Source organism: Balaenoptera physalus, assembly GCF_965194825.1.
Source record: "Balaenoptera physalus genome assembly, chromosome: Y".
NCBI classification, from domain to species: Eukaryota; Metazoa; Chordata; class Mammalia; order Artiodactyla; family Balaenopteridae; genus Balaenoptera; species Balaenoptera physalus.
Genome location: NC_138904.1, coordinates 2,171,196 through 2,186,155, shown reverse-complemented (window position 1 = coordinate 2,186,155; position 14,960 = coordinate 2,171,196). Strand labels below are relative to the sequence as shown.

At 43.1% G+C, this 14,960-nt stretch overlaps 1 protein-coding gene across 1 annotated transcript in view; it reads left to right on the top strand.

The window, feature by feature from the left end:
* Positions 1-14,412, top strand: part of LOC309653441 (cAMP-dependent protein kinase catalytic subunit PRKX) — an 86,835-nt gene extending 72,423 nt beyond the window's left edge. Inside the window, exons 6-9 of the mRNA XM_082448136.1 lie at positions 4,350-4,407; positions 7,771-7,848; positions 11,503-11,650; positions 13,688-14,412. Coding sequence (XP_082304262.1) covers positions 4,350-4,407; positions 7,771-7,848; positions 11,503-11,628 — 262 coding nt within the window. The 3' untranslated portion in view covers positions 11,629-11,650; positions 13,688-14,412. The remainder of the gene's footprint in view (positions 1-4,349; positions 4,408-7,770; positions 7,849-11,502; positions 11,651-13,687) is intronic.
* The last annotated feature ends 548 nt before the right edge of the window (positions 14,413-14,960 follow it).

The window sequence follows — 14,960 nt, the reverse complement described above, 5'->3', positions numbered from 1 at the left end:
GGCTGCATCTAGTTTTGTTTCTTAGAGATCAGTGTACTTACCTTAAATCGAGATTCTCAGTGTGATTCACAGATGGTGTTCCTCTTGGTTCGTGTGGGCTGGAGCTTGTGTCGTGTTTGACCCACCAGCTAGGTTTTAAAAGATTTTAGCAAGAAAAGGAGGCTCCAGTTAGACATAAATTATCCGGAAGGGGGACTTCTGTGTCATGAATGGTCCGACAGTAAGGTGACACGGGGAATACAGCACTCAAAAGTCTGTTGCTCTAGAAAGAAATGAAGAAATATGGTCTAGGATTTTCTCTCCCAGGCTCCAAATCCCAGCAGTGTTGAGTGACGTTGTTTCGAATGGATGGCAAAACACTTTAAAAATTGAGTTATAGGGGAGGGGTGGGGAGGGATGAGGAAGGGCAGGGGGAGGGTATTAAGAGAAGACAAAATAAAGAGAAAAAAATAAAGTTGAGTTGTAGATGTATCAACGATTGACCAATGATTTGATCAGATTAGCGCCTACTCACACCCATGGGCACTGCTAGTTGATGGCCCCTGTAGACTCCCTGGAATTCTCCTGGGTACACCTGGGACTTGTAAACACCCGCTGCACGTTGCCGGGACCTGCCCGCGATGGGTATGACTTCGCTGTTGCCGTGGGTGCACGTGCTCCAAGCAAGATAAGGATGAACTACCTCCTGTGCCCTCATAGTCTGCTTCCTTCTTTTGTGAACTTGTGATGGTCTTAGGCAACACAGAAGATCATCAGACTGAATCCCCTTCCTCTTTCAAGGAAGGACTTAAATTCTTCCAGGAGATGTTTCCCCAAGAGAAGCGGAGATCCATAAATCTTAGGTCACTTATTTGCTTATGTTAATATATGTATTTTCAATGGTTAAAATAGTCAATTTTATTTCTATTTTACCACAATTTTTTTTATCCATTTTGTTTTATTGAAGTATAGTTGATTCACAATATTGTGTTAGTTTCCAGTGTACAGCAAAGTGATTTGGTTATACATATACACATATATTTATATACATATAAATTCTTTTTCACATTCTTTTCCATTATAGGTTATTACAAGATATTGAATATAATTCCCTATGCTATATAGTAGGTCCTCGTTGTTTATTTTATATATAGTCGTGTGTATCTGCTAATCCCAAACTCCTACTTTATCCCTCCCCCCACCCCCTTTCCCAGTAAGTTTGATTTCTGTGTCTGTGAGTGCACAGCATGTAGGATCTTAGTTCCCTGACCAGGGATTGAACTCATGCCCCCTGCATTGGAAGTGCAGAGCCCGCCCCACTGGAAGGGAAGTCCCTGTATCATTTTTTAGATTCCACATATAAGTGCTCTCATATGGTATTTGTCTTTCTCTTCTGACTGACTTCACTTAGTATGATCATCTCTAGGTCCATCCGTGTTACTGCAGAGGGCACAATTTCATTCTTTTTTACACTCATGTTCATATATTGAGTGCGTTTCCAACGTTTTGTGAACAAGAAGATGGTATAGAAGGAGAACAAACCTAAGCATAATCTCCGTCTGGTCTCCTGCCAACTCCCCGTCTTTTTTGCATAGTTTACTTTCAAGAGAGAAGGAGCAGAGGCTGTTCTGGAATTCTTAGGGTTAGGTTTAGGGGTTGGGGTTAGGGTTAGGGTTAGGGATTAGGGTTAGGGGTTAGGTTTAGGGGTTGGGGTTAGGGTTAGGGTTAGGGATTAGGGTTAGGGGTTAGGTTTAGGGGTTGGGGTTAGGGTTGGGGTTAGGGATTAGGGTTAGGGGTTGGGGTTAGGGTTAGGGTTAGTTAGGGTTAGGGTTAGGGATTAGAGTTAGGGTTAGGGTTAGTTAGGGTTAGGGGTTAGGGTTAGGGATTAGGGTTAGGGTTAGATTTCACGCAGGCAGCTCCAGGCACTTCCTCTCACATCCCCAATGAGGGGGCTCAGCAAGGGCAGGAACCTGGGACCCTTTGCTGCCCTTGATGATGGCAGATCGTAGCTGAGTAAAATTTTACTTCTTCACGTTTTTGCCTAGATCTTCATGAGTTGGCTGAGAAGCTGAACCGTAAGGAGTCATTTCTTACCCAAATGACTGTCACCAAGTGACCCTGAGGGTAGAATTTTGACTGAAGTTTTTCAGGTCCTTTGTGGGTTCCTACAACCTCGGCATTGGGCCGTGTCGGCGTGTTGGCCTGGGCAAATGTCTCTTTGGATGAAGCTTAAGATTCCTTGCAGGAATATATATAATTGAAAAGGAAGTAAAAGCTTTGGGGCTTGGTGCCAACTTGGTATAGAACTCATATTTATTTACAGGTGTTTCTCTGTGTCTGAAAGTGGTCAAGGAGAAGCCAGCTGGCACCTGGGGAGTCAGTAGGATTCAGAATTTCAGCCTCGGTGAATCAAGGGCTTGCCAGTGGACTCACAGCCATTCCAGGATGGACGTGCCCACCTGTCACGTCTTGGATGCTTGCAGAGTTCCTACGTGGCTTTGCCATATCGGGTGGCCCCTTTTCCTTTGCACCTTTTGCCTTGAGGATCGAGCTGTTTTGCAAAGATCTAATTTTATATATTAAATAAGTCTTTGATTTTCTTGTAATCCTGGGACAGGCAGCTTTAAGGATATGCACTCATAGGGCTGAGGGTGCTGTAAATAATAGGGAAAAAGAAGAAAAAACACATGGATTTGGGGATGTTTTGGGAGTGTGGTGTTTGGTGACCTTGTTTTTTTTGGTTTGTTTCTTTGGTATGTGAAAGTAATGAAGGGGAAACTCACTAAGTACGGGAAAGGTACCTTAATTTCTCAGCGCTCTTGTATCCCTCTGCCTTGCGCAAGAGTAAATTTCCTCTGTTTTCGATGGACACATCACAATCCTAGCCTTAAGGCTCAATCCTAGCCTTAGGTGAGCCAGTGTTCTCGGGTTTTCTCTTTGAGATGGATTTGGGGAAACGTCTAGAAGGACTCCAGTTCTACTTAAGGATACACAGTGTTGGGACACTCTGTGTTACAGTTATGCCTTGACAGAGTTTGACATCAGTAGGAACCTGGGAGATTTCACAGTCCAGATGTGAGGAGCCCTGGGTCCCTGGTCCCTCATATTTATCACCTGACGCACCTGAGCCTCCTTAGCTGGTCACAGCGCCCGGGGCGTAGCTGGAGGCTGGGTTTGTGCTGCTCACCCCGGGGCATCGTTGGATTCAGGAAAGCTGAGATGCTTAAAGCTGTGTCGGGGGTTTTTGATTGTCCTGGAAAACATCCTTATATGCTTGAAGTCCCTGGATATTATTATACACAGCATACTCAGCGTATTAGATACTTTAACACACACATTATATACTTTTTACTTCCTTAACTGTTACTCTGAGAACTAGCCCATTTTCTGGAAGTCTTGAAAACCATCTCCAGTTTCCCATCTTAATTGACCGTCCTGCTGTATTCTGATACTGTCTGCTATTTATTTATTTATTTTTAAACAAGATTATTTATTTATTTATTTATTTAATTTATCTTTGGCTGTGTCGGGTCTTAGTTGCGTCACACGGGATCTTTGTCGAGGCATGCGGGATCCTTTGTTGCAGTGCGTGGGGTCTTCGTTGCAGCGTGCAGGCGTCTCTCTAGTTGTGGCGTGCGGGTTTTCTCTTCTCTAATTGTGGCATGCAGGCTCCAGGGCGCGTGGGCTCTGTAGCTGTAGCGCACGGCTTCCAAAGCACGTAGCCTCTCTAGTTGAGGCGTGCGAGCTCAGTAGTTGTAGCACGCAGGCTTAGCTGCTCCGCGGCACGTGGGATCTTAGTTCCCTGACCAGGGATCAAACCCGTGTCCCCTTCATTGGAAAGTGGATTCTTTACCACTGGACCTCCAGGGAAGTCCCCCCATCTGCTCTTTAGAGGGAGGATCTAAGTGAACCAGCACACACGAACGGGATCCAATAAGTTTACGTGCTTACGGGAAGGCAGGGATGGCCAGACAAGAATCCCACAGGTAAGCAGACCCACAGGGCAAAGCGAGACCATCGATTTTGGTAAAAGCACATGTCGTGTAGTTGGCGTATATTTGAAATGAAGCCTCACCATCCCCAGGGCAGGCACATTTTCTCTTGCTGCTGGTCACGTTCAAAGGCTATTCTTCTCTACGGTATTTAATCAACCTCTTCCCCTCAGCTAGGTCCCTCTCGCAACTCTGCGTCGCAGAAATTATTTAGGAACGCACAATGGTTAGAAAGAAGCGTTAGAAAGCGTTCAGCCGGTGTGAACCATTGCTCCGGTGTCCACGTTGTACGGTCTAGATTTTATTGCTGTTGACCTACTGTGTTTGCATGGGTCCGTATCAACATGTCTTGTGTTTTTGTCTCCTTCTCCCAAACAGAGACCTCATTAAGAAATTGCTTGTTGTCGACAGAACAAGGAGATTGGGAAACATGAAGGTGAGTGTTTCCGTCCGTATACATTAAGTGGTATGCGTTATAAGTGCCTGTCATTTGACTTCACACTCTTCAACAAAGGCAGAACGTTCATACTCAGTCATTGGTCAAATTCCAAATCTGGGTTTCTGGGGCATGCAGAATCAAACTGGGTCTACACCCCATCTCCTTGTCTCTCCGAAGGAGCCAGTGACTCGACAGTGATCTATAGGTTACGGATCATGACTTTATTTACTTTTATATTTGTAAACAACATTATCGAGGTCTAATTCACATACCATCCAGTTTACCCGTTTAAAGTGGACAGTCCGATGGCTTGTAATGTATTTGCAAAATTGTGCAACCATCACCACAGTTTTAAAGACAATGCTCATCCCCTCCAAAAGAAACCCGTATCCTGTAGCTATCACCTCTCCATCCTTCTGTCCCTCCTGGAGGTAGGCAACCACTAGGCTACTTTCTGTCTCTATAGATTGTCCTATTCTGAGCTTTCATGAAAGTGGAATCATGCAAAACATGACCTTCTGTGTCAGCTTCTCTCACTGAGCATCGTGTGTTCAAGGTCCATCCACGTGGCAGCCTGTGTCAGAGCTTCACTCCTTTTCATGGCTGCATAATATTCCACTGTGTAGATGGCCCCCATGCTGTTTGTCCATCCATCCATCCATCCATGGACACTTGGGCTGTTTCCACTTTTTGGGTGTTAGGAATAGTGCTGCTATAAACATGCATGTGCAGGTTTGTATGTGAATTAATCATCATTTTAAAAGTTGTACACCATGTGCGATTTTGTCAAACTTTTCATCTGGAGGGAAATACGTGTAAGGAACTGACTTGCATAAACTATGATATTGTATATGCCTGTCTTGGTTCTGTTTTGACACTGCTAAATTTGAGACAAACCAGGGACATCTTCTTAGCTGTTTCTAGCTCTGGACGTCCGTGGATGAACTTAGACGTGGACCAGTGCATTGACCCTGTCAGTTGCAGTCTTGAGGGACAAAGTAGACCTGTGTGTGAGACTTGAACCCCGCAGATCTCTTGGGGCCCTCTGCTTATGTGGGTGTGTTCATTTCCTGGGGCGGCTGTAACAAAGGACCACAAACCGTGAGCTTAAAACCACAGGCATCCATCCTCCCCCATCCTGGAGACCAGACGTCTGAGGTCGAGGTGTCCCAGGGCTGAGCTCCCTCCAGAGGCTCCAGGGGAGGGTCCTTCCCACCTCTTCCAGCTTCTGGGGGCTCCAGGCGTCCCTGGGCTTGTGGCCACCTCCCTCCCGTCTCTGCCTCTGTCTTCCTGGGGCTTCTCCTCTGTATCTGGGTCTCTCCTCTTCTGTCTCTTGTAAGGACGCTGTCATTGCATTTAGGGTCCACCCCAATGACTTCCTCCTGACGTGTTTACATCTACAGAAACCTTGTTTCCAAATAAAGTTACATTCACAGGTGCTGAGGATTAGGACCTCAACATGTCCTTTCGTGGGGAGCACAGTTCCATCCATAACTAGTTAAATTGGTTGGCTAGTTAAGGCTACTCACGGACATTGGCTCAAGTGTTCAGGTCCTTAAGGAGGGGAGTAAACGCTAAGTGGTTGGATATCACTGGTGAAAGGAACAAATCTGTGAAACAGGGTAGTTGTTCATCCAATACCTGGCTGGTTTTCTCCTCCTGGTGCTCCTTCGTTTGGAGTGTTTCTCTTTTTTCTTCCAAAACAGACCATTGTGTTTAACTCCTGCATCCTCTGTGGACACTGCTCTGTCCTCCACACTTGGAAAGTTTCTAGCACTTACTTTCTTTTTCACTTCTTTGTCTATTTGTTGTATCTGTCTATCATCTATGTCTATCTATATATCTATCAGTGATATTCCATCATCAATCTACCAACATATCCATCATCTATCAATCATCTATCTAGATACCTCATCTATCTATCAATTATCAATTTATCTATCATCTATCTACCTATGTATCTATCACCTATCATCTGTCTGTCTGTTATCTTCCATCATCTGTCTGTCTGTTATCTATTGAACACCTATCTACCTAACTTTCATCTATCATCTATAAATGTATCTATCAGTGATCTATCTAAATAGCTCATCATCTGTCATCTACCATCATCTATATCTGTCTCTCTGTCATCTATCCAGATATCATAATACCTTAGTATCCATACCGAGTTTGAACTTTTAGGGAGTAAACCTTCAGTCTTATTTACCTTCTCTCAGCATCCCTCAAGGTAACACTCATCAGGTGTCATTATTTGACTTACATACGGATGGAAAGAAATAGGAAAAGAAAAAGAGTTTTCAGAATAATAGGACTGGAGAAAAGTAGAAAACATTGACATCCCCGTCTCCTTCCTCTTGGAGATATGGTTACAGAGAATTTTCTCTTTTGAGGATAAATCATTTAAAACTTTAAAAAATATGAACTGGTACACGTTTTAAAAAGTTAACTTCAGATGCACTGGCTCCTGTGTCACAGACTTCACATGTTTCTGTCTTATACCTTCACACATTTAATTGATGAAAAAGTTGCTACAAGTGTCGTAAAAAAGAAGAAGGGTGCAGCTGAAGGCTGAGAACTTGGAAGGGATTTTCAGAGGTCCTGGTGCTGGTGGTGTCTCCCGTCCAGCTATTGACACCACAGCTGAGGATGAACTAGACAGACCTTAGTACACATTGGTTTTTGTGTTGTTGTTTTTTTTTAAATTTTTTTTGGAGTAGAGTTGATTTACAATGTTGTGTTAGTTTTAGTTGTACGGCAAAGTGAGTACATATGCATGTATCCACTCTTTTTTAGATTCTATTCCCATATAGGTTATTACAGAGTATAGAGTAGCATTCCCTGTGCTGTACACGTTGTTAATTGAGAGGCAACATTGGGTAGCTGTTAAAATCTCTGAAGTCTGACATCCTCAGTTTGAGTTACAGACTTACTCGCTGGGCAATACAGAGCAAATGATATCATTTAATGAATCTCAGTTTATACGTTTCTAAAATGAGCGTAATTTCACCTGAGGAAACTGTCAAGATGAAAACAGGTGTCAAACTCAGACCTGACCGTGTGTCAGTCTAATTTTATGTCAGGAGGCTGAACCGTAATTATACTTCAGTCTTTGTGGTCCAGAGCAGTATACATATGGACCTTGTGACTGGATTTCTTTCTACGATGAAGGAAAGCAAATGAAACTCAAATGCCTTCATCTGTAGTTTTCCCTAATAGCTCACACTCTGGAGAGAGTGATTCAAAACATAGCAAACTCTTGTTTTTCTCTGTAGGGAATCGTGTAGAGATTCTTTTGGAATATTTTCTTTGCTATCCTGTCAACCTTCTGTTCACTGATGATGCGTGTTTCTTTTGAAGAATGGAGCAGAAGACGTGAAACGGCATCGGTGGTTCCGGACCACAGACTGGGAGGCTGTCCCAGCAAGGAAACTGAAGGTACAACATATGTAAATGGGCAGTTTGTACCTGGGCAGCCTGGAGCTCTCCTGGACACTCATTTACTCAGGATGGACACATAATGAATTGATTCGACACAAGCAACCATCCCACATCGTTAATAAGCCAGGTTCCCTATTCAGGGGAGAGCTCAGGTAAAGAGTCACCTAATGGGGTGTTAAGACCCTGGCTTTTTTGCAGTTGGATTTTTGGAGAACTGGCTCCATCCCTCCCTAGCTCTGAGACTATGATGAATGTCATCTGTTCCCTTTCTAAGGGGGAATAACACAGGTAGGACGTATGTCTCGTACTTATGGACGGATGTGGCACAGTGATGGTGGTGGATGAGATGGAAAGTATTCTGAGGCTCATCTTTCTTTGAACTGAATATGTTATTGACGGGTATCCTCAATAGCAATGTTTTCAACGTTGCACTTGGGCGCCAGTGGAGAGACTTAAAAAATGCTAATGCCTGGCCCCCAGCCCAGACTCTAGGGGTGGAGCTGATATTCATTTTGTTCAAGGTTTTAACTTTTATGTATTTTATTCTATTACACTGACTTACAAAATTGCCTAGGTAATATATTCGCATTGTTCAAAAACCAAATCAATATTAATATGCGTACATGGCCAGGCTGTCCCCTCCCAGCTGGCTGTAGGTAACCACTTTTATTAGATTTTTCTGTGTATCCTTTAAAAGTTTCTTTAGGTTAATGTGAACCCAGGTGGATATACATATTCTTATTTTCTCCCTTTTTAAAAAAAAGTATTTGTTTTTATTTATTTATTTATTGGGCTGCGTTGGGTCTTTAGTTGTGGCATGCAGGCTCTCTAGTTGTGGTGCGAGGGCTCCAGAGCACTCGGGCTCAGTAGTTGTGGCACACGGGCTCTCTAGTTGTGGCACGCAGGCTCTAGAGCACGCAGGCTTAGTTGCCCCGCGTCATGTGGGATCTTAGTTCCCTGACCAGGGCTCGAACCCGTGTTCCCTGCATTGGAAGGCGGATTCTTAGCCACTGGACCACCAGGGAAGTCCTTCTCCCTTTTTTAAAAACATTAAACCTACAGTTATGCATGCACTATTCTAATTTTGCTTTTTTCATTTAACGATATAACCTCGAGATCTTCCCATATGCCTGAATAGCTTTCTCGTTCTTTTTAAACCGCATGGAGCTCCTTTACATGTCTCTACCATCGTTTACTTAACCAGACCTCAACTGACAGACACTTATGCCAATTCCAGTCTCCTACAAGGAATAATTTCATACATTTCTTTTGTGTTGAAGATGAATTTCCAGACGTGAGATCCTTGGGTCAGAGGGTAAATGGCGTTTGAAATCTTGGTACTTTTGCAACATACTTCTCTGTAGAAATGGCATCCTTTTGTGCTCCCAGGGGACTTGTTTTGAAAAATGCCTCTTTCCCCCCAGCTCAAGAGTGGTGAGTTATACAACTTCTGCAGTTTTGCCTAACTGATGGTTAAAAAGAGGTATCTCTGTGTAACTGTATTTTTATAACTTTTTAAAAGTTCATCAAGTGATTCCAAACATGCCACCCAGATAGAGATGCTCCCCTGAAGCCATTGACTGGGCTGGAAGGTTTCTGAAAGCCAGAATCATGCACTTTCTGTCCACGTGGTGCCTGGTTTATAGAAATAGCTCATTTATTGAATGCAATGAGAACGAATGAAGGAAAAGTGACCCTTAAACTTACTCTGTGACTTTTAAAATCTTTGTAAATCCTTAACCTCTTTTATGGAGCCAACCTAAGATCTGTTCACGCGTGGGTTGGCCCATTTGGGGATGGGGGTTGTCTGCTGTGCGTATAAAGCGTGAACCTCACTAATTAGGCTTTCTGGCATGGAACTTCTGAGTCAGATGAGGAACGTGGCACCTTCACCTGAAGTTCCTTGATGTTTCTGAGATGCTGACCACTCAGTACTCTTTGCATTTTGATACAGTCAACGAAATATACAAGTGACAAGAGGGTTTTCTTTTCTTTTTTTTTTTACATGAATAATTTTTAATTTACTTGACTCATTTCTGTGTCCACATAGCAGTTAAAATGTTCCCCCTGGGATCCACGTATGAGCCCATGCTCTGTCAGGATTCTCCAGCTGCATCTGCTTTGCTGTGGTCTGTTAGGAAGCACGGAACTTTGGGACAAGGACATATCTAGGTCCTTGTCCTGGGCTTGACTTGAGGATTCTAGCATCACTGAACCTCAAGTGTCTTGTGAAACATCCAGGTTAGGATGCATCCTGCAGAGGACGGGGGAGAGGGGTGGTGTTCACCACGTGTGTTAAAGGCTCTGGACAAAGCATAACAGTTTCATAGGATTAGAGAAAACTAGTTGGTGTCTGTGTGCGTTACAGAATCTTGGAGTTGGACGTATGCAGGAATCAGCAAAGTACAACCTGTGGGCCAAATCTGGCCCCTTGCTTGTTTTTATAAATAAAGTTTTATTGGCACATAGCCACATCCATTTGTTTACAGATTGTCGATGGCTGCTTTCCCACTGCCATGGCAGCACTGAGTAGTCACAACAGAAGTTGCATGGCCTGAAAAACAAAATGTTTTACTAACTGGCCCTTAATGGGAAAAGTTTGCTGACCCTCTTCCCATTCCCAATGCCTTCATTTTTATCAATGCAGGATTGCGGTTTGGCCTCTGAGACAATAAAACCCAAATCTGGAGCTCTTTCCATCTTTCTGGAATTTTCCAAAGTGTGGCCACAGGGCCAGCTACATCAGAATGTCCCTGACCTGGGAATCTGAATTTAACAAGCAGTCCAGGTGGTCCTCAATTCTAGAATTTAAGAAGCAAGTGCTGGGTACCTTCCTTCCTCCCTAAATTCTTCAAACTGTGTAAGCATTCATCAATCTGATAGTTGACACCTCACTTGCAATATCTTAATTCCAAGCTTTTCCTGTTCATAAACAAAGAAAAGCAGCTCTGTTGTTTTCCAGTTCTTTTTACATTTTCACATAAAGCTATAGACATAGAGGGATGTATGGGTAGACCTCGGAGATACTGTAAGCTTGGTTCCAGAGCACCACAATAAAGCAAGTCACACTAATTTTTTCGTTTCGCAGCACATATAAAAGTTATGTATAGGGAATTCCCTGGTGGTCCAGTGGTTAGGACTCTGTGCTTTCACTACCAAGGGTGAGGGTTCGATCCCTGATCCGGGAACTAAGATTCCCGCAAACCAAGGCGTGGCCAAAAATTTTTTAAAAAAAAGAAAAGAAACATTAAGTTATGTACAATATATACTATCCTGTAGTCTATTAAGCATACAGTCACACTATGTCTAAAAAAGTGTCCGTACCTTAATTCAAAAATACAAAACAAAACAAAACAAAAAAACACAATTTCAGTAGTAACGTCAAAGATCACTGGTTATAGATCAACATAACAAATATCATCATAGTGGAAAAGTTTGAACAGTGAGAATTGTCAAAATGCGACACAGACGGGAGGTGAGCCAGTGCGGTTGGAAAAAGGATCCCAGCAGACTTGCTCAGGGTAGGGTTGCTGCAGGGCGTCCATTTGTAAAAGCACAGTCTGTGCAAAGTGCACTAACGTGCGCTGAGCGTAGTAACATCCCGGCGCGCTGTTCCTCCGTAACACGGTGTTGTGTCCTGTTGTTCCCCAGCCTCCCATCGTGCCCAAAGTGTGCAGCGAGGGCGACACCTCCAACTTCGAAGCTTATCCCGAGAATGACTGGAGCGTGGCCCCTCCCGTGTCACAGAAAGATCTGGAAGTCTTCAAGAACTTCTGAGCGTGGGCTCCCCACCTGGAAGGTATAGCTTTTTTTTTTTTTTTTTTTAATATCAAGGCATCTCTTATTTCATTCATTAATTTTATCAGTTGAATTCTGTTTCTTTTTTTTTTTTACATACACATGTATCTCTTCTTTTTCAAATTCTTTTCCCATTTAGGTTGTTACATACTATTGTGCCCAGTTCCCTGTGCTCTACAGTAGGTCCTTGTTGGTTGAACTGATTTACAAAACAGAAACAGACTCAGAGAACGAACTTATGGTTACGAGGCGGGGAGGGTCGGGGGGAGGGATACACTGGGAGTTCGGGATCGATACATACACACTGCTGTATTAGAATGGATAACCGACAAGGTGTATCTTTATCTTTAGTAGTTAAAAATCGGCGAGGTTGACAGAACCTCATGTGCAGGAGGTCTTGCCTAGACCGAGTGGGGCTTCTCTCCCCCGTTCGGGCACGAGCGATAGAGCAGAACCAGCCTGAGGCCTTTCCAGGGCAGCAGAAGGCACAGCCGGTGTGTGTGGGCCGCACGGCCAGAGCACCGGCCTCACCACCAGCATCTCACGCCCCGGACCCACCTGCCGGGGCAGGATCTGTACCAGTAAATAAGGCTCCTGGGAGACGGGTGCGCCTGCACATTGGAGAAGCCTAGCTCCTGTGCCTCCTTCCTGGAATCCCCGAGGTCCAGACCACAGTACTTCCCAAGTATTTTCAGAAGGGCTCTTGGGTCTCTTTTTGTTAAAAAAGGAACACCTCGTAGGAAATTTGCTAAAGTTAATTTGAGATGTAAAAGAAATGATTTTGAGTCTCTTATGTCCACGAACCATTGAAGGTCTCTGACGACTTTGAAGGTCTAGTTTATTTAGTTAGTTATTGAATTAGTTTAATTGCGTTTTATTTTTCTCCCCGGTATCTAGGGGTTGGTTTTTATTTTTTTAATTTTTATTTTTTATTGAAGTATAGTTGATTTGCAGTATTGTGTTAGTTTCAGGTGTAGCAAAGTGATTCCGTTGTATATGTGTATAAATTTTTTTCAGATTGTTTTCCATTGTAGGTTTTTACAATACATTGAGTATAGTTCCCTGTGCTATACGGTAGGTCCTTGTTGTTTATCTATTTTATACATAGTAATGTGAATCTGTTCATCCCAAACTCCTAATATATTCCCTCCCCATTTTTCCCCTTTGGTAACCATAAGTTTGTTTTCTGTGTCTGTGAGTCTGTTTCCATTTTGTAAATAAGTTCATTTGTATCACTATTTTTCTAGATTTATAGTGGAATTATTTTTAATGTACTTTGGCCAATGGCAGGGGCAGTATTTGATGACATTCTTGATGAACCTTTGGAAGTCAGGAGATCATTTCATGATCACATTGCTTTCTATTTATTCAACCAGTTTGCATTTACCTCTTCTAAAAGCCAGACACATTCATATTTGAATCTATCTCAGTAATTTTACCGGCTGGTATTTTCCGCTGAGCAATTAGGTGTGATGATTCTATGCGAGAAGATATTCTTTCATGAAGCGAAATCTAATCCCATAGGTGAGACCCAAGTTCAGCTTCATTACAGGATTCCGGAGCTATGTTCTGGAGCTGTGTGACTTAATCATGCATCTTTGTGTGGATTACTGCTTTTCAGCAGGTGGAGATGGATGTGAAGACAGCTGGCAGGGGACCTCTCACCTCCCTGTGCCTTGTAGCTTTCTGCATCATAAAATGTTTTGTCTGGTTGTATAATCCTACAGCAATGCACGTTGAAACTAGGATCTGGTTTTGCTTGAGTGATGAATCTCCTTTCTCAGCGTGGATGAGGAGGGGCTAGTTCTGTGGATGTCAGCACCATAGAACCTTAAAAACCCACCTTTAAAATACTGTTCCATGTCTCTTGTTAGGCATCTTCTCTCCTTAGAATTCAGGCTTGTGGGTCTTTGCAGTAAGAATTCCAAAGGGAAGTTTGGTTTCTTTCGTGCTATTATTGTTGTTGTTGTTCTTAGGATGACAAACTTTACCCAGGTGTTTAAAAACTAACAAAATCCTTTGTCTAATTTCACGCCAGCAACAGGGTGATTTGAGCCTGCCTGGGACAGATGGCTGCCCCCAGGCAGACCTGAAGAAGCATCTTCTTAATGGGATAAGGACTTTTCCACATTTATATACACCCGGATGTATATAAAGAGATTGCAGAGCCATTGACGTTTGTGGACCTAGAATTATTTAAGCAACTGGAAATCGACTGCACAGTAGGACATTTTGAAAAAATGTTTGGTTGTAGATTTTATCTTCTTTTTAGGCTTGTGTTCCTACTGGGATATCCTGGGGGGTTTTTTCTCGTAGACTTTATAAGTTTGAGCTGAACTTGTTCAGATACAACCACAGATTGTGTGTTTGTGCCTGTGCGTGTGTGTGTGTGTGTATAAAAAGGACGGTGTGCCTGGAGCAGGGAAATTGTGCAGTGAAGTAAATGTTCCTACTTTGCAGAGCCTATGGTGTTTATGTTTCAGATTTTTTTTTCAAGAATCTATTCTCTTGGGGACAAATTTTAAAAGTATGACATGTGCATTTTTTATCATCTCATATGCATTTTATGGTTATATGTGAAGAAAATATCATACGACGGTCTATATCCAATGTCTTCAATGCTTTGTGTCTGGTAGCCTTGGGTCATGAATCCAGGATGACAGGGAAGGAGATGTGGGTTTGAACTTTAGTGCAAGACTAGCCATTGACCATGAATGTTATTCAAGGAATTTTCTCTATTGCATTAAAAAATTTCATCCTCTGTAGGGGGATGGCTATCTATTAATATTCCAGGTTAAATCCGTGGACCAAAACGCATCTCCCAAAGCAAACTAGTAGCTTTCTGTATTGGCTCAATGAACTTATGCAAATGTTTTCTTTTCCCTTTGGTTTTAGGAAAAGTAAGAAACAAAAAGATACGATGGAAGTGTTTGAACCTCCCTCGTTTCCGCTTAGTTTCACTTCTTCTTGTCAATGTTCAGTCCATCTGGTTTCATAGACCTGGTGGGCTTGTGCAGAATAACCATTGCGTGAGATTTGTTTCTCTTTGGACGTGATGGTGAGGGTCCCCTGAGGCGTGCTGTGCTGTGCCTTCCCCTTAGCACTGATCATGAAAGCCAGGTGTTGAGTGGGTCGCCATGAGTGTTGCTGTTTAAATATGGGTCTTTCCAGAAGCAGTGCCTGGGCAGAGGTCCTTGGTGTCTGTCTCGTCCCTCATGCATTTCCTTCTCTACTCGCTGCTTCTGCTTTCTGATTCTAAACTTTGCCGTGAAAACCTAAAGGCGCCGCCCATATTCTGTTGGCTGTGACTC